At 47.4% G+C, this 19,784-nt stretch overlaps 2 protein-coding genes across 3 annotated transcripts in view; one reads left to right on the top strand and one right to left on the bottom strand.

Annotated features, from left to right (window-relative positions):
- The window catches only part of SNRPA (small nuclear ribonucleoprotein polypeptide A), a 752,186-nt gene that overhangs the window by 197,014 nt on the left and 535,388 nt on the right, over window positions 1-19,784 (top strand). The window lies entirely within an intron of this gene.
- The window catches only part of BCO1 (beta-carotene oxygenase 1), a 42,470-nt gene continuing 34,190 nt past the window's right edge, over window positions 11,505-19,784 (bottom strand). The window contains exons 9-11 of one of the 2 annotated variants that reach the window (XM_080644367.1): window positions 15,784-15,878; window positions 14,472-14,583; window positions 11,505-12,588 (exon numbers count right to left, since the gene is read on the bottom strand). In XM_080644367.1, coding sequence (XP_080500493.1) covers window positions 12,350-12,588; window positions 14,472-14,583; window positions 15,784-15,878 — 446 coding nt within the window. In that variant the 3' untranslated portion in view covers window positions 11,505-12,349. The remainder of the gene's footprint in view (window positions 12,589-14,471; window positions 14,584-15,783; window positions 15,879-19,784) is intronic. The other variant, XM_080644368.1, reaches the window with a different exon arrangement.

Below are 19,784 nucleotides of genomic sequence, written 5' to 3'. Positions count from 1 at the left end.
CCAGGTCCTAATTCCTGGAACCTGTGAATGTCACCTTTAGGGCAAAAGGGACTTTGCAGATGTCATAAAGTTAAGGATTTTTTTTAATTCTTTTATTTTTAAATGTTTTTATTGATTTGAGATAGAGAGGAAGAGAAACATGGATCAGAGAGAACCATCGATTGGCTGCCTCCTGCATGTCCCCCACTGAGGATCAAGCCCACAACCCGGGCATGTGCCCTGACCAGGAATTGAACTGGCAACCTCTTGGTGCATGGGACAATGCTCAACCAACTGAGCCACACCGGCTAGGGCAAGGTAAGGATTTTATGATAGGGATATTATCCAGGATTTTCCGGCAGACCCTAAATGTACACATTAGGGGCCTTATAAGCGGGAAGCGGAGGGAGACTTGACTATAGAAGGGAAGAAAGTGAGGTGACTATGGAAGGAGGGGGAAAAGGGTGATGTGATGTGAAGTGATGTGAAGCCATCAGCCAAGGAATGAGGAAGCTGGTAAAGTCAAGCAAACAGACTCTCCCCTAGAGCCTCCAGAAGGAAGCTTTCCTTCTGACACCTTCGTGTTATTCCCATAGAACTCATTTTGTACTGCTGACCTTCAGAAATGTAAGCATAAACTTGTGCTGCTTTACACCTCCACGTGTGTGGAAATTTGTTGAAGCAAATTACTACAAGTGCTATTGTAGACAAGGATATGGTAATGCGCCAAAGTGACAAAAATCCCTGCCGTGTGATGTCCTATGCTTGACCACTTGTTCTGTGCCCTGGATACGCAGAATCCCTTTGCACACCAGTGCTAGGAGATGGTTGTAGAGACCCTGTTCTTTAACCACCTGAGGGTCTGCTGGTCATGCCCGATTAGACTGGGTTTGTTGCTCGATTTGCTCACATCATCTCCGATGCCATTGGACTCCTGGGTGGATTGTACTACTCTGGGTGCCTGGGAAGCTAACCCCTTCCTCTCTCACCACACCAGGAGTAAGGCTCTTCCCAAAGAAAGGGTGACATCCTTCATTCAAGGTTATATGAATAGCATCCTCTGTGAATTGCCCACATAATCTTAGCTAACTCAGAGGTGGGACTATGTGGCAGGCACTTCTTCTATGGACTTTACGAACATAACTTTAGCCCTATAAGGTGGATTCTAATATTCTCCCCATTTCACAGATGAGAAAATACAGGCACAGAGAGATTAAATAACATGTCAAAGGTCATATGATCAGTAAGGTTTGGGAGCCAAGATTCAACCTCTTAACTGCTTTTAAGGCTTGTTAATAAAAATTAAATTTTATTGAGCATCTACTATGTGTCAGATACTCTTCATTTAAGCTTCAGAACAACTCTGAGTGAGAGAAAAGCACTATGTCTATTTTAGGGATGACGAAACTGAGGACAAAGAGGATGAAACCCAGGCTGTGAACCTGGAGCCCATTCTCACCTATTGTGCTGTCATTTAACTAAGCGCCCACTTTGTCCCAGGGACTGTGCCAAGTCCCTAAGGTGAAGACATGAATAAGATTAAATCAATAAAAGTAAACGGTTAAGAAGTTGAACTTTGTACTAGACCAGCCGTGGGCAAACTACGGCCTGCGGTCCGGATCCGGCCCGTTCAGCTGTTCTATCCGGCCCGTGGAGCCGAAAGAGCGGAGGGTTCTCTTGCTCTCCCCTCCGCTCCTTCACCAGCAGCAGTGTTAACATGGCAACGTCAGGAAACACGGCCGCAGCTCCTTCTTCTGAGTGGGCGGATTTATATCTGCCCATTCAGTAGAAGGAACAACCTCTCAATCTTCAGAGGCTCCTTGTAATGCCTGCGGACGTGTCCCCCGACATCACCCTGGGAATGCGTAGACATGTTATCGTGGTGATGAAGGGAGACACGCCCCTGGAGAGCACAGTATCAGAGCATTAGCTAAAAAGGAGACCAACAACACTGTTCCCACTGAAGTTGATGTTTTAAAGACCAAAAACCTTTCAACCCAGTCTACATTGCCATCTACATCTACATCCCGGGCATAATTTGGAAGTTGCACTAAAGAAAATGTTTAATTTACTGTTTACACATTTTGTTCTTTTCTATTTGTTTTAGTTTTAAATTATTTTATTATATTTAAGTTTAATTTGAAAGGCTTTTGTACCTTTCCTTTGTTAGGCAATTTTATTTTGCCTTTGCCATCTTCAATATAAGGTATGTTATTGTGCTATGATTCCTCCATTTTTTGAAGTTTCAAATTATAATAATTAGTGTTTACATTCTTCTTGTTAAAATGTTTGAAATGAATAAAACTATTGAAATAATAAAAAAAAAGACCGTACCCTTTTATGTAATGATGTTTACTTTGAATTTATATTAGTTCACACAAACACTCCATCCATGCTTTTGTTCCGGCCCTCTGGTCCAGTTTAAGAACCCATTGTGGCCCTCGAGTCAAAAAGTTTGCCCACCCCTGTACTAGACTCACTGGGATGATCACTTCGTAGGTTATACATATGTCTAATCATGGTAGTGTATACCTGAAAGTAACATAATACTATACATGTCAACTATAATTGAAATTTTAAAAAATTTTAAATAAGAAAATAAAAATATCCCCCACCCCAAACCAAAGAAATTGGATTTTGGAGTCGCAGGAACCATCTGTTTGATCTTGGACAAGTTACTTAACTGTTCTGATACTCAGTTTTCTCATCCATAAAATGGGAAAGGTACTAGGACCTACCTCAGGGTTGTTGTGAGGATTACATGAGAACCAGCATGTGAAGTGCTTAAGCACAGTGTTTGGCACAGCGTGAATTGTCAATACACATCAGCTGTTGTCATGTTATTGCTATTATTATTATTATTATTATTATTATTATTATTATAAGAAAGCTCAGTTTCTGGCCTTAAATAGAGAAGAATGCACCATCGATGTAGACGTTAATTATAATGGTAATGTAGAGAACCCTGAACTCTTGTTTACTCAACCCAAATGTCAGACTGAACGGGAAATCAGGGAACCCATCCATGTCTTTCACCTGTCCCGAAGACACCTGGAGTAGAGTAGGAGATCTAGGAACATTGGTCACTTTTAATCCTCTCGGAACACAGTGGATGTACTTTAAGCCTGGCCGGCGTGGCTCAGTGGTTGAGTGTCGATCTGTTAACCAGGAGGTCTCAGTTCAATTCCAGGTCGGGGCATATGCCTGGGTTGCAGGCTCTGTCCCCAGTTGGGGGTGTGCAGGAGGCAGCCAATCAATGATACTCTCTCATCATCGATGTCTCTATTTCTCTCTCCCTCTCCCTTCCTCTCTGAAATGAATAAAAATATGTTAAAAAAAAAAAAAGAAAGAAAATTCTAGAAAATCCCACCAGGGCGTATGACTCTGACTTGAGCACTTATATGCTGGACTTAACCTGGTGCTCCACCAGGACCCTGTGATGGAGGTGAGGACGAGTTCTAAATCTCCACTGCAGAAGGGGCCATGGAAACCACCACTGACAGAGGATTCCGTCTTGGTCTCCAGGTCTGTGAACCAAGGCTTTGCTGACACCAGTAGAGAACTGCCCCAGAGTTGTTTCTTGCTGGTTGAAGGAAACCTCTTCTAGGGAACGATGGAGAAATAGGGGCTACATTTTTTCCCTTCCTGGAAGATTTATAAACCCTAAAATGTGCCTTATGCTGGGACAACTAGATATCCATATGCAAAAGAATGAAGTAGGACCCCTACCTCGTACTGTATATAAAAATTAACTTGAAATGGATCAAAGTGCTAAATGTAAGTGCTAAAACTGTAAAATTAATAGAAGAAAACATAGGAGTAAGTCTTTGGGACTATAGCCTGAGCAACGGTTTCTTAGATTTGACACCAAAAGCAGAAAAGATAAAAGAAAAATTAGATAAATTGGACTTCATAAAAATTAAAAAATGGGTGTACTTCAAAGGGTACCATTAAGAAAGTGAAAAGACTACACACAGAATAGGTGAAAATATTGCAAATCATATGTTTATAAGGGACTTAAATCAACAATATATAAAGAACTCTTACAATTCAACAATGAAAAGATAAATACCTCAGTTTAAAAATGGCAACAGATTAAGAGATTAGCCAAAGAACTTACATACTTATATGCACAGCCCATGGACACAGACAGTAGTGTGGTGAAAGCCTGGGTGGGGTAGGAGCTGGTGGAGGGGGGCAAAGGAGAGGAAAATGGGGACATCTGTAATACTGTCAACAATAAAAATATATATTAAAAAATAAAAATAAAAATAGCAAAGGATTTGAGTGCATATTTCCCCAAAGACAATGTACAAATGACCAATAAACACATGTGAGATGTTCAACAGCATTAGTTATTAGGGAAATGCAAATCAAAACCACAATGAGACTCCATTGTATCTAGGACGACTGAAATAAAAGCAGCAGACAATAACAAATGAGGGAGGATGTGGACATCCTGAAACTCTCATACATTGCTGGTAGAATTGTAAAATGGTGTAGCCACTTTGAAAACCAGTTTGGGAGTTTCTCAAAATGTTAAACATAGAGTTATCATATGACACAGCAATTTCACTCCTAGGAATATACTCAAAGAGAACTAAAAACATATGTTCACATAAAAAGTTTACGCATGAATGTTCACAGCGGCCTTATTCATGATAGTCCCAAAGAGGAAACAACCCAAATATCTATCAGCTGACAAACGAATAAGCAAAATATGGCCTATTCATACAGTGGAATGTTACTTAGCCAGAAAAGGAATGAAGTGCTAGTTCGTGCGACAACATAGAGAAATTTGAAAACATTATGCTAAGTGAAAGCAGCCAGTCACAAAGAACCCAAACATTGTATGATTCAATGTATATGAAATGTCCAGAACAGGCAAATCCATATAAAGTAGAAAGTAGGTTTGTGGTTGCCTAGAACTGGGGAAGAGGGGTACAGAATAAGGGGTGGCTGCTAATGGGTACAGGGTTCCTTTTGGGAGGTGATGAAAATGTTCTAAAATCAGTTGCAATAGTTGCACAATTTAAAATATACTAAAACCATAAAATTGTACACTTTAAATGAGTGGATTTTTATGGTATGTGAATTAGATCTCAAAAAAAGGTATTTTCAAAAATGACTGTCTATCCTTGAAGAAGTCATTGGAGACTTCTCTTTAGTTAATGCCAATTCCATGTCACCTGAGAATAGATAAATTGGGGGTCTGGTTGGAACTTTTCTTTTCTATGGCCCACCTTTTTCAAGTTTCCCATGCTGTCTCCTGATTCCAGATCGAGGCACTGCCCGTTTTTTTATCTGGATCACCCATATCACCTAGCTACCTGGCACTATCCTTCACACGTCAGCCATCCCTGGCTCCCAACACGGCATTTTCTTAACCCCATTCCATTGAATTGTGTTGGTTTGTTTCCTTGCTACTGTGTCCTGTACTATGCCATTCGCTCCCTGAGGACAGTTGAGATACTGGTTTTGCTTACCATTACATGCCAACACGAAATTGAATGAATGAATGAATGAATGAAATGAAATGAATATATGCCTGAAAAAGAACAAGTATATGTATTGCGTGGAAAGATACAGAGAATAAGAAAGAATAAGAAAATTGAAGAAGGGGAGATTTGGACTAAAGTCATATTAGCATGTACCCATACCCAGTTTTTTTCTGTTTCTGAGAAGGATTTCTCAGCCCTGCAGCCACGTTGATCATTTGAGTCTCTCAGATTCTAGAATGGCAACTCGGTTTCCTATGAATCAAACCAAACCCATTGGTCTTTCAAAGAACACCCTAAACCTTGTTTTTCTAACTTTGGCTCAGAAATCCTAAATTGGGAATCTAGCCAAAGAAAATAACAAGCGCCTGAATACAGAGCCGGGGAGAGGGGTAAGCTCTTGAAACCCAGGCACAGAGTTACTAAATTGGAATTACTTGTAATAGCCAAAAACCACAAATAGCTTAAATGTCCAGCAGCAGGGTAGTACACATCATGTCACGTCCCAAAAATGAAGTAATATATACCCATTAGAAGAATTTAGTAACCTGGGAAAATGCGTGAATCATTCATTGTGAAAAAATGACAACAGGTTATTAACGGGCTAGTACAGTGGTCGGCAAACTGCGGCTCGCGAGCCCACATGTGACTCTTTGGCCCCTTGAGTGTGGCTCTTCCACAAAATACCACGGCCTGGGTGAGTCTATTTTGAAGAAGTGGCGTTAGAAGAAGTGCAAGTTTAAAAAATTTGGCTCTCAAAAGAAATTTCAGTCGTTGTACTGTTGATATTTGGCTCTGTTGACTAATGAGTTTGCCGACCACTGGGCCACTAGTAGATTAGAAAGTGATTGCTAATATGCAAACTGTGCATACAAAAAAAATTTAAACTGAGGAAAAAATACCCACACCAGAATGATTGAGGGGTTTCCTTTTTGTGGTGGGACAATGGGTGTCTTCCTGATTTTTTTTTTTTTTTATTGACTTTAGAGAGGAAGGGAGGGAGAGATCAAGAGAGAGAAAAATATCAATGTGAGAAAGAAACATCAGATCAGCTGCCTCCTGCATGCCCCCTACTGGGGTTGGAGCCTCATTGTCAGGAATCGAATGGGTGACCTTTTGGTACAACTGGCCCACACCAGCCAGGGCCTTCATTTCCTTTTCTTAATGTATCCAGGTGTTCTACAATGACCATACACGACTTTAATAACCAGGGTGGGCGGGGGGAGGAATCCCCCAGTTCTCTCACTCCTCTACTGTTTCTTAGGAAATTCACTCTCCACCTGCTTCGTTCAGTTAACCCACATCCACCTGCAAATCCTCGTCCTGAGCTGTACCCTCAGCCTACAAGGACTTTGCTGGGTGCTCCCTCCCGCCACTTCTAGGAAGCCTTTCCTGATCACCAGAAGGAGAAAAGGCTGGCTGGGGCCCCACAATGCCCCACATATCCCTTTGCTCACCTTGTCTGAATAAATCTCTAGCTTCTTGGCTGCTGCTTGACCTCAAGAGACCATTTCCTGATGCAGCCCAGCAGCTGGTGCAGCCAGGCCTGTGTGCATCTGCACCTGGCTGATGAGTCTACACCCCTAACCACTATGGAAAGCAGACTGGTGATTCTTCAAAATATTGAGAATAGAGCTAACATACAACCCAGCAATCCCTCTCCTGGGTATATACCCGAAAATCTTGAAAGCATATATTCACAAAGATATATGCACCCCTATGTTCATTGTAGCATTGCTCACGGTGACCAAGACATGGAAACAACCAAAGCGTCCTGGGATAGAGGACTAGATAAGGAAGATGTGGTTCATATACACAATGGAATTCTATTCAGCCATTAGAAAGGATGAAATAGCGCCATTTGCAACAACATGGATGGACCTTGAAAACACTATGCTAAGTGAAATAAGTCAGTCAGAAAAAGCTAAGAACCATAAGATTTCACTTATATCCTATCTAATAAAGAGGTAATATGCAGTTGGGAGCCACCAGGCCTGCAGGGGAGAACAGTTGGGGGGGGGGGGCAGGCCTGCAGAGGAGAACAGTTGAGGGGGGGCAGGCCTGCAGGGGAGGGCAGTTGGGAGAGACAAGGCCTGCCGGGGAGGGCAGATAGGGGTAACCAGGCCTGTAGGAGAGGGCAGTTGGTGGCGGGGGGAACCAGGCCTGCAGGAGAGGGCAGTTGTGAGGGACAAGGCCTGCAGGGGAGGGCAGTTAGGGGTGACCAGGCCTGCAGGGGTGGGCAGTTGGGAGCAACCAGGCCTGCAGGGAAGGGCAGTTGGGAGGGACAAGGCCTGCAGGAAGGGCAGTTGGGAGCAACCAGGCCTGCAGGGGAGGGCAGTTGGAGGGGTCCAGGCCTGCAAGGGAGGACAGTTAGGGGCAAACAGGCTGGCAGGGGAGGGCAGTTAGGGGCGACCAGGCTGGCAAGGGAGGGAAGTTAGCGGTGACCGGGCCATCAGGGGAGGGCAGTTGGGAGCGACCAGGCCTGCAGGGGAGGGCAGTTAGGGGCAACTGGGCTGGCAGGGGAGCACTTAGGCATTGATCAGGCTGGCAGGGGAGTGGTTAGGGGGTGATTAGGATGGTAGGCAGAAGCAATTAGGGGCAATCAGGCAGACAGGCAGGTGAGCAGTTGGGGAGCCAGCAGTCCTGTGAGAGGGATGTCTTACTGCCCATTTAGGCCCGATCCCAGGGAATTAGTGACTATCACTAAACAGGCAGTCGGACATCCCTCGAGGGGTCCCAGATTGGAGAGGGTGCAGGCTGGGCTGAGGGACACACACACACCCCCGTGCATGAATTTTGTGCACCGGGCCTCTAGTGTGGAATATAAAATAGAAACCCGTGAACAGAAACAGCAGTGTGGTGGTTGCCAGGGGTTAGGGGATGGGAGGTGAAGGAGGTCCTAATATAAGGTGACAGAAGATTTGACTTAGGGTGGTGGGCACATGGGTGCAATATACAGATCTTGTAACATAGAAACCCACACCTGAAACCTATATGTTCATGTTGACCAATGTCACCCCAATAAATTTAATTTAAAATTTTTTTAAAATGAACCCACAGAAGGAAGTTGGTGCTGAGGCCATGGTCTCACCATTATTGCTGAATAATGAGGAAGGTGGCAATGACTTTTCTTTTCTTTTTTTTTTTTTTAAATATTTTCTCCCATTTGGTAGGTTGCCTTTCTTTTCTTTCTTTTTTTTTTAAAATATATTTTATTGATTTTTTACAGAGAGGAAGGGAGAGGGATAGAGAGTTAGAAACATCGATGAGAGAGAAACATCGATCAGCTGCCTCCTGCACACCTCCTACTGGGGATGTGCCCGCAACCAAGGTAGATGCCCTTGACTGGAATCGAACCTGGGACCCTTCAATCCACAGGCCGACGCTCTATCCACTGAGCCAAACTGGTTAGGGCGGCAATGACTTTTCTGTATGCATGTCCTGATTTGCCATGGAAAAGACTTCTCATTTAAAAACCACCCAAACAGTCTTCAAACAACTTAAGAAGTGATCAAAGGTGTTTGTATTTAACCTGGACAAGCGACCTTAATGGAGTCAGCCCGACGCTCAGTAACTTTGGTTGGGAAGAAATGAACACGAACCAATACTGCTGATGTACCTCGAATGCACTTAGATTTTCTGTGAGTTGAGTTGTCTGGGTATATAGATCCAGCTTGATCCTGAATTGGAATCAACTTAGAGAAACCCTTGAAGGAAAAGGGGAGTGTGTCAGCAAACACTTGAGAGCTTGCCGTGTACCTGCGCTTCCATCTTAGAGCACTTGTGAAATGTTGTGGCTTTCCCAGAGCAATAAACAAAGCTGAGTGATTTTTCCTGTAGAGCTTCCTGGTCACGTACTCCACCCACCTGGAGCATAACAAGGAAGGCTCGAGGATAGGATGGATTGTCTTGTGGTGCCTTGAAGAAAGACGCATGCGTCTTAGCTCCTGCAGCATTTTGAGCTCATTACACTGGCCTGTGTATGAAATGCGATGGAATTAAGGTACAAGAAAAGTCAGATATCATGGGAACTGACCTTGGGTGCCTTTGAAACTGAGAAAAAAAGATTTGTTGTGCCAAGCTTCCTCATCAGTCTGGTATTTCACCTCTCATCTTAAACAAGGTAAACAAACCACCATGGGCATATTTTTCTTCCCCGCAGAACTGCGCCCTTTTTCATGATTAGGTCTGGGTGCTGTTTGGCAATGGGAACTTAGTAGAATGGAGGTGGGGAAGCATTTTTTCATTCCACCCTCTTCTCAAATATTTAAATAACGAGTAGGTGAGTGACTATCACTGTCACAACCCTTTTCCACTCCTGCCACCTGAATGCGGATCTGTCACCCTTTACTTCAGCCACCACAGATGGCCTTTCCTGATGCGCCCTGTCAAGACTGGGGGTGCCGAGACCTCTGGGGGAGAGTCTGAGGAAGATGGGATGGTCTTCATTCTGTCATCTTTAGAGTCCGGGTTTTTTAATGAGATCTGTAAGCTTTGCATGAAATGGAAATTCTGGGAGGACAGAAGAGGTTTTTGAGGGACCAATAGGGGAAGAGCGATGGCAGGAACCTGCATGGGAATTTTGTGTGTTGTCTTTGGGGTTCACGTGAACTGTCTTCCTCATCTTCCCAGGAGATCCTCAGTAAAATAAATATCCATTTCTTGTTGGTACATTATCGAGTTGAATCTGTTTATTGAGGGAATTCACTCATTCATTCAACAGATAGTTATTGAGAACCTGAACCTGTCTGCAGTATTCTAGATGCTGAGGATAAAGTAGTGAGTAAAACATACCCAACAAGGGAACAGATTGGATGAATCTTCAAGGAATTCTGCTGTGTGAGAACAGCTAATCCCCAAAGGTCCATTTTTCCATTTACATAACATTTTCAAATGATAAAATTTTAGAAATGGTGGTTGCCAGGGGTGAGGTATGGGAGGTGGTGGTGGGAGAGAGGTAGGTGTGGTGATAGAAAAGCAATCTGAGACATCCTTGTGTCAATGTACTATTCAATATCTTGACTGTAGTGCTGGATGCAGGAACTTATACATGTGATAAAATTGTATAGAACTATACACACACACCCCGCCCTGCTCCTCCCACCCCAGGTAAAACTGGAAAAATCCAAATAGTATCTGTGAATTGGTCTATGTCAATAGTCTGGTTGTGATATTGTACTAAAATGTTACCATTGGGGGAAACTTTCAAGTTCATGTAGAATCTCCTGTTATCATTTCTTAAAACTGCACATGAATCTATAATTATTCCAATAAAAGTTTAAATTAAAAAAATGTCCCTGACCTGATGGTGCCTACATTTGAGTAGAAACTAAGTATGGCTTCAGGGTAGCTGCAGGGCAAAAGCCAAGACCATCTGCCCCCTCCCCCTGTGGAGTATTCATGCACTGTCATGGGAGATTCCATCCCATCCTTGCGACATGTCATGAATCCCCTCCGGTGACTGAATGAAATCTAGACTCAGGAGTAGGCAGGTGCAATACTAAGGGTGGAATCCCAGGCCTCCCTGACCCCCTACCGTAGGTATCTGGGAACTATCAGGCCTGCCTTTGGTTCTCTAAACCAGGCACCAGGCACGTCCCTGGGGCTCCCAGTACTCACATGGGACCATGCTTGACTTGCTCCTAGTTTCCTACATCCCCCCCACCACTCTCCTTCCACCTCTGCCCCAAATGCCTGGTCTGTCCTAACAGCACATTCACCTTGGAGAACCTTCTTTCCTGTACACACGGGCGTGGCTTGCTGCCCTGGTTCTCAGCATCAGGCAAGTGCTCCTCAAGCCAGCCCTGGCCTGGGACTCAGTCCTGGATCTTGGCCCCTTAGCCATGGCCAGTCGGGTCAGTGTCCAGACCCTTAACCACCTCCTGTAAAAGGCGATTCCCACACCCATCTGTCGAAGCTTTGGCTGTACAATGAGCCATTAAGCTTGCTACCAACCATCTAGCCCTGCCACTGTATTTTATTGCCTTAGAAGAACTTCAGAGGAAAGAAGCCATGTAAAAATAAAATAAGGTCTGAAGAGACTTTAAAGTTTTTATTATTTTATATTATGCCATGCCTTGCATGGAATGACCACAAAGCAACATGCCTTCCTGGCCACATAATTTACTAACAGGGCATGGTGAGAAGGCTAGAACTCCCAGGCGTACAATCTAGTCCACTGGAAAGAACAGAGGGTGGAAAGGGAGAGAAGGGGATGGATGAAAAAGTAAAGATAAATGTTTATCTCTCTCTTCTCTGTCATTCTAAGAGCGATGAATACATGACAACATAATTACTGATTCAAGGTCACGGTCTTTATAGGAAAGGAGCTTTCTTTTCTTTTCTTTTCTTTTCTTTCCTTCTCTTTTCTTTTCTTTTCTTTTCTTCTCTTCTTCTTTTTTAATCCTCACCCAAGGATATTTTTCCATTGATTTTTAGAGAGAATGGAAGAAAGAGGGAAAGACAGAGAGAAATACCAATGTGAGAGAAACACATCGATTGGTTGCCTCCTGCGCACACCGACCAGGGCCCAGGCCAAGGAGGAATCTGCAACCAAGGTATGTGCCCTTGACTGGAATGGAACCTGGGACCCTTCAGTCCGAAGGCCGACACTCTATCTACTGAGCCAAACTGGTTAGGATGGAAAGGGGCTTTCTCAGAAGTGCTAGAGCTATCAATAAATATTTGATCAATGCTCAAACACGGTTTTTATGGCCAAAATGAAATGAAAGAAAGATACTGATAAGCTCTACCTCCAAACCTTTGTCTCAAAGCAAACACTGAAAGAATAAACACCAAATGAAAGGAAGGACCTGCCCTTCACCCAGAGGGGGATCACACCTGTGTCCCTGGGAGCCCACCCATGGGGCCGCTCACGCCTGTCCTGTCTGCGAGGCCACAGGGCAGTCTGAAGCCCTGTCCTGGACTTCCTGGGGTGGGGCCTGCTTCCTTGGGTCCCAGTCTGTGTCCGGGATGAATAACCCGTGGAGATCCAGGTGCATGTCCACATCAACATATGCGCGAGCTAGTTCTGCAAAACTTTTGGCATCCAGAATAAGCAGAAAAGGCAGCTTTTGGGGATCAGAAGAGACAATGGCCGATAAGAGAATTCCTTTGGGGAAACAAAAAGAGACACTTTGTAAAAGTGCAGCCTTGAATCTCCTCCAGCTGGAGGGACGAGCTTCTCAGCTATGTCTCCCCGTCCTCTATGAATGTCAGTATCTATCAAAACAGAAGGAAAGTGAATTTTATATTCTGTGTGAGCAGAAGAGAAAGATCAGGGAACTAGGACTCAGGAGACCTGCTTCCAGGCCTGACTAGGCCAGTCCCTTCACCTCTCTGAACCTCAGTCTCTTCATTTGTAGAGTGGGATAATGTCCCTGCCCTCACAGGCTTGCTAAGAGGACCTCTTGCATGATGAATTATAAAAGCACTTTGTAAATTACTGCATGTGCTGCAGAATGGCTATTTCCCTACTATTTAGAAACTGACTATAGAGAATTGGTTTCGATGCTGCATTTAGGCTAATATGCGTCACTTGGCTAAATTCAGACTAGTTACACTCAAATGGCATTTGAATGAGCCCAGTTCACCTCAAGGCAGCCTCAGCTTCCCCCTCTGTACAATGGGAACATTCTAAGCACTCACTCTCAAGGAACAGAGGGTTAAAAATAATGCACATAAACTTCCAGCAAACATTCGTGCTTCGTCCCAGGGCCTCCCAGGTTTCAGAGTGGCTGAGCATAATTGAAGTCAGATCGGCTTGGTCTCAAATCCTATCTCTATAGGCACTGGGCGTGTGACCGTGGGCAAGTTACTTCATTCTCTTGGCCTCTCCTTTGGTGAAATGAAGACAGTGCTACTTCCTGCCCACGGAGAAAATGCATGGGACACACTCTCATAGCCCAGTGGAAGGCCAGCCTCAGCAGGAGGTGGTACCCTCAACCCCCAGCCTCGGAGATGACAGTGACACGGGGTCCCCAGCCTGGCGCCATGCCATGCATGATCAGTAGGTAGAAAACCGCTCCCTTCTCACCTGAGGGAAGCAGCTGGCAGGCTCCGTGGGGCAGCCCCACCCAGGGTTCTTTGTTACCCTCCTTAGCACCCTCATGGGTGTAGGCAGGGCATTTCTGGGTCAAAGTCAGAATCAAGGAGGGAAAGGACCATCTGTCATGTGGAAATCCAGAAAAGCACAGTGGGCCTCAAACACACATTTCTAGGTGCTCCTCCCCCAAAAGTTACATGCTTAGATAATGAAGAACTCTGACCCTGCCATGAAAGTGAATTTTAAAACCAAGATTCTACACTCTGGGAAAGCATGGTGCTGCTCACTGGGAAGTGGGTTTTCGTGCAGCAAATAATTCAATGCTAGGGGGTAACTGCTAACCTGGGGCCAACCAGATAACCTACCCTCACAAAGGGGCTTAGATGGGAGCTTTAAGCCTGAGTCAGCTTGACCTCCAGAGGGGCTAAACTAAAGGTCAACCACAGTTACATGGCCAAGGCACCCTCCCTCCCCCTGCCTCCCCACAGGCTCGGACACCAGGCTCCGGGGAGTGTCCCTGGTCGGTGACACTCCACGAGTATTGATGGGAGAAGGTGGCATCCATGACTTTCCCGGAGAGAACAACTGAAGCTCCACGCGTGGAACTCTCCTGGACGTGGCCCCACACACCTCTTCTCTTTCAATCTGCATCCTTTCGCTGAGATAAACCATAACCATGAGAGTAACAGTTTTCAGTGTGTTCTGTGATTCCTTCTATTGAAACCAAGGGCGGTCTTGGGGACCACAAAACCCATAGTTGATGTCAGAGGTACGGGTGGTCTTGAGGACTCCCTAACCCTACAGTTTTAGATTCATACAGACTGGGGATTCAAAGCACAACTCCCCCAGCTGTGTGATGCGGGCGGGGCCACTGTCCCCAAGTGATGGCTCTGTCCGAGGATGTGATCACAGCAGAGTACAGTGGACGGGCTTCCCTTCCCGAGTCTTACCGTCATCCTCCTCTTTGGCACCTGGCGTGGACAGAAACACGCATTCCGACGGCCAGCAGTGCTCCTCTCCCCATCTTAAGCACGACTTTGTGAGAATGTCGTATTTTAGTATCTGCACATCCAAAGGGGGAAACATGGAGATGACTTGTTGGAAAGAATGCTTATCGCACAGAGAAAGCAAGCATGGGAGGCCCACAGAGAGAGGATCAAGCCCCTCCAACATAGACTCCAAAGTGACATCTTGGAGTCATGAAAGCAATGAGCTGCCTCCTCCAACTTGAAGCAAAGATCCTCCTGCCACCACATAGCTGACACCACACACTGAATTCTTTTCAAAACAAAAATCCTAAATTTCTCTGGTGCTTGGTATCACATTGCAATTTTTCTATAGTTAAATAAACTAACATATCCAATGCAAACATTTTAGAGTATAATACAGCCCTGGCTGGTGTGGCTCCGTTAGTTGGGCATCACCCCGGGCACTGAAAGGTTACTAGTTCAATTCCCGGTCAGGGCGCATGCTCAGGCTGTGGGCTTGATCCCAGTGGGGACTTGCAGGAGGTAGCTGATCGATGTTTCTCTCTCCCCCTCAACCTTTCCTCTCTCTCTAAAAATCAATTAAAAAATCTTTTTTTAAAATAAAATAAAGTATAATACAATTCTTTTGTTGTTTTAAAAGTACAGATCACTGGACTTCTCTTAATCACCAAGAGGCCAGTTTCCCTTAGGGTATGGGGTTAGTGGGGAGTGATTTGGGGGTGTGTGTACACGTGTGTGGAAAACTTAATTTTCTTAGTGTGTACTGTTCTACATGTACATTTTTTTCAAAGACTTCCCACTTTATTGATTAAAAATGAAGATAAGAGTGGTATCTGTACAGCACTTAGCCTATTCCCTGGGGTACAGCAAGTGTTCCACAAATAGCAGTTTGGAAAAAAACACAACTAAATCTTCCGAGTTTCAGCTATACCCTCCCTGCTTGAGAGACCCTGTATACTTCCTTATCGTCATTGCCTACTACCTTGTAGCTCATAGTTGGCATTCAAAAAACACGTCTGGAATAAAGAAATCAGTGCATAAACGCCAGCCATGGCCTCTTTCCTGAGCTTCAGCCCGCTAGGCACGGCTCCCTCCCTGGGCTCATCATTGCTTCAAATGTATTTGGTTCCAAACTGATCTACCTCCTGTCCCCCAGGGGACCTCCCTCTGGCCCTCCATTTTCTAATCAAGGTCACCCAGTCTGAGAACCTGAGAACTCAGCTTTGTAGACAGACAGAACTGTTGCAAGCGGTGACCCCCCAGGAATCAGTACCTTGTTTGGGATGGGAGTCCTTTGAACTTCAAAAGCAAAGACATACCGATATCGCTTCCCGTTGTGAGCGTAATTGATCTGAGGCAGTTCTAAGCCTAGAAGGAATGACACAGCTGACAAAGGCCCATCCTGAGGGCTGGGAGCATCGCCCTTTGTGCGGGGCTGGGCACCCTCTCCACGAAAACATCTCCCAGGCCAGCACCCTGAACGCCATTCAGGCCCTGGATTGGATCAGGGTAGTCACCAGGCAGGGGGAAGGAACCTCTGATAATTATTCTGGCTCTAGTAGAAGGTTCAGGAGCAAGGTACTTAAGTATATAAAAATCTTTAATTATCCAAGATAGAAATCAAAATAATTGCATGATTAAAATCAGAAGCCACTGCAATTTTTTAAAGCTCTTTTAAAAAAACTGCTCCTGTGTGCACACACGTGTGTGTGGGTGTGAAAAGAAACTTCTTAATCTGTGTAAAGGAGTGTCAATGGGGAATAATTAAATAAATCTATCGAATTCATATAAGAACCTTATGTTAAAATAATATCTACAAATTAATTTTAATAACATGGGAAAGTGTCCATATCATAAGATTAAGTGTAAAAGGCGGATTATATAATTATATCCACTATGCTAAAAAATAAAGAGAAAAGTTTAGAAGCATTGCTGGGGTGATAACTTCCTTATAGTTTATGTTTCATATTGTACACTAGGTTTCTCATTTTGTGAAATTTTCATTGTACTTATTGCTTTTATAAGTAAAAAAAAACACCTTAAAATGTTGTCTATGTAAATGTATATTGATATATGCCTGTTGTGTCAAATTAAATTTCTAAGGCTGAATACAAAAATGAAAGTCCCCCTCTGGTGAAATATGCCAGGTAGTTGCAGCCAACTGCTGATGAAAATATAATGTCCAAGAAAAGAGGAAGCAGGCATGGGCACAGCTGCCACAGAAAGGCCTCCTGAGAAGGACCAAGGCATAAATGCTTCTCAGGCTCACTGAGGAGTGAAGGGGAACGGATCCTGAGGTGGGAAGATGTATAATCTTACAGGTGAGTAACCACGAAACTTCCAAGGGACAGGTCATGATGAACGCGAGGAGGAGGGACCTCCCACATACTTAAATCGGAAAAAGATGCCCAAAGCCCAGCTGGTGTGGCTCAGTGATTGAGCGTTAACCTATGTACCAGGAGGTCACGGTTCAATTCCCCATCAGGGCATATGCCTGGGTTGCAGGCTTGATCCCCAGTAGGGGGCATGCAGGAAGCAGCCGATCAATGATACTCGCTCATCATTGATGTTTCTATCTCTCTCTCCCTCTATCTTCCTCTCTGAAATCAATAAAAATCCTAATATATAAACACCCTGGGTTATAATGACCAGTAACGACCGGAGGCTGACCAACTGGAAGTCAGTGCTGGCCCTGTCCCCAAGCAAGCAGTAAGGGTCAATCAGGCAGGCAGGCAGAGGGGTTAGGGGTGATCAGGTAGGCAGACCAGTGGTTAGGGGTGATCAGGTAGGCAGACAGCCCCTCGCAGGGATGGCCCTGCCCCCAAGCAAGCGGTTAGGGGCAATCAGGCAGGCAGGCAGAGGGGTTAGGGGTGATCAGGTAGGCAGGCAAGCAGTTAGGGGTGATCAGGTAGGCAGACCAGCAGTTAGGGGTGATCAGGTAGGCAGGCAAGTGTTTAGGGGAGATTAGGTAGGCAGACAGTCCCTCACAGGGCTGGCCCTGCCCCCAAGCAAGCGGTTAGGGGCAATCAGGGAGGCAGGCAGAGTGGTTAGGGGTAGTCAGGTAGGCAAACCAGCAGTTAGGGTTGATCAGGTAGGTAGGCGAGCAGTTAGGGGCAATCAGGTAAGCAGATGGCCCCTCACAGGGCTGGCCCCGCCCCCCAGCAAAGAAAGAGGGAGGCCCAGGACAGCCAAGCCATTGCACCCCAGCCTGTCGCCTGCAGAGGGAGGCCACCAGTGGCAGGGGAGGGGGGACAGCGCTGCACAGATGGCAAGCAGTGGCAGCAGCAGGGGTGGGGCCAGCTGCCTGCAGCCCGGGGAAGGAAAGCCCTGATAGGCCCTGATCTCAGGCCAAGCCTAGCGACCCTACCCGAGGGGTCCCAGATTGTGAGAGGGTGCAGGCCTGGCTGAGGGACTCCCCACTAGTGCATGAATTTTCATGCACCAGGCCTCTAGTATATCTATCCTATCTAATAAAAGAGTAATATGCAAATTGATCATCACTCCAAGACACAAGATGGCCGCCCCATGTGGTCAAAGATGGCTGCCCCCATGTGGACACAAGATGGCTACCACAAGATGGCTGACAGGGGAGGGCAGTTGGAGGTGACCAGGTTGGCAGAAGAGGGCAGTTGGGGGAGACCAGGCCTGAAGGGGAGGGCAGTTGGGGGGACCAGGCCTGTAGGGGAGGGCAGTTGGGGGGGACCCAGGCCTGCAGGAAGGGCAGTTAGGGGTGACCAGGCAAGCAGGGGAGGGCAGTTAGGGGTGACCGGGCCAGCAGGGGAGGGCAGTTGGGGGGGACCAGGCGTGCCAGGGAGGGCAGTTGCGGGGGGACCAGGCCTGCAGGGGAGGGCAGTTGGGGGGGACCAGGACTGCAGGGGAGGGCAGTTTGGGGGAGACCAGGCCAGCAGGGGAGGGCAGTTGGGGGGGACCAGGACTGCAGGGGAGGGCAGTTTGGGGGGGCCAGGCCTGCAGGGGAGGGCAGTTAGGGGTGACCAGGCCAGCAGAGGAGGGCAGTTGGGGGAGACCAGGCCAGCAGGGGAGGGCAGTTGTGGGGGGACCAGGCCTGCAGGGGAGGGCAGTTGGGGGGGACCAGGCCTGCAGGGGAGGGCAGTTAGGGGTGACCAGGCAAGCAGGGGAGGGCAGTTAGGGGTGACCGGGCCAGCAGGGGAGGGCAGTTGGGGGGGACCAGGCGTGCCAGGGAGGGCAGTTGCGGGGGGACCAGGCCTGCAGGGGAGGGCAGTTGTGGGCGATCAGGCCAGCAGGGAGGGCAGTTAGGGGTGACTGGGCCAGCAGAGGAGGGCAGTTGGGGGAGACCAGGCGAGCAGGGGAGGGCAGTTGGGGGGGACCAGGACTGCAGGGGAGGGCAGTTTGGGGGAGACCAGGCCAGCAGGGGAGGGCAGTTGGGGGGGACCAGGACTGCAGGGGAGGGCAGTTTGGGGGGGCCAGGCCTGCAGGGGAGGGCAGTTAGGGGTGACCAGGCCAGCAGAGGAGGGCAGTTGGGGGAGACCAGGCCAGCAGGGGAGGGCAGTTGTGGGGGGACCAGGCCTGCAGGGGAGGGCAGTTGGGGGGGACCAGGCCTGCAGGGGAGGGCAGTTAGGGGTGACCAGGCAAGCAGGGGAGGGCAGTTAGGGGTGACCGGGCCAGCAGGGGAGGGCAGTTGGGGGGGACCAGGCGTGCCAGGGAGGGCAGTTGCGGGGGGACCAGGCCTGCAGGGGAGGGCAGTTGTGGGCGATCAGGCCAGCAGGGAGGGCAGTTAGGGGTGACTGGGCCAGCAGAGGAGGGCAGTTGGGGGAGACCAGGCGAGCAGGGGAGGGCAGTTGGGGGGGACCAGGACTGCAGGGGAGGGCAGTTTGGGGGAGACCAGGCCAGCAGGGGAGGGCAGTTGGGGGGGACCAGGACTGCAGGGGAGGGCAGTTTGGGGGGGCCAGGCCTGCAGGGGAGGGCAGTTAGGGGTGACCAGGCCAGCAGAGGAGGGCAGTTGGGGGAGACCAGGCCAGCAGGGGAGGGCAGTTGTGGGGGGACCAGGCCTGCAGGGGAGGACAGTTGGGTGGGGGGACCCAGGCCTACAGGGGAGGGCAGTTGGGGGGACCAGGCCTGCAGGGGAGGGCAGTTGGGGGCAACCAGGGCTGCAGGGGAGGACAGTTAGGGGCAACCAGACTGGCAGGAGAGGGCAGTTAGGGGTGACCAGGCTGGCAGGGGAGGGCAGTTAGGGGCAATCGGCCTGGCCGGGGAGCAGTTAGGCATTGATCAGGCTGGCAGTGGAGTGGTTAGGGG

Source organism: Plecotus auritus, assembly GCF_963455305.1.
Source record: "Plecotus auritus genome assembly, chromosome: 10".
In the NCBI taxonomy this organism is placed as follows: domain Eukaryota; kingdom Metazoa; phylum Chordata; class Mammalia; order Chiroptera; family Vespertilionidae; genus Plecotus; species Plecotus auritus.
The sequence above is the reverse complement of the archived record's forward strand: the minus strand, read 5'-3'. Positions and strand labels throughout refer to the sequence as shown.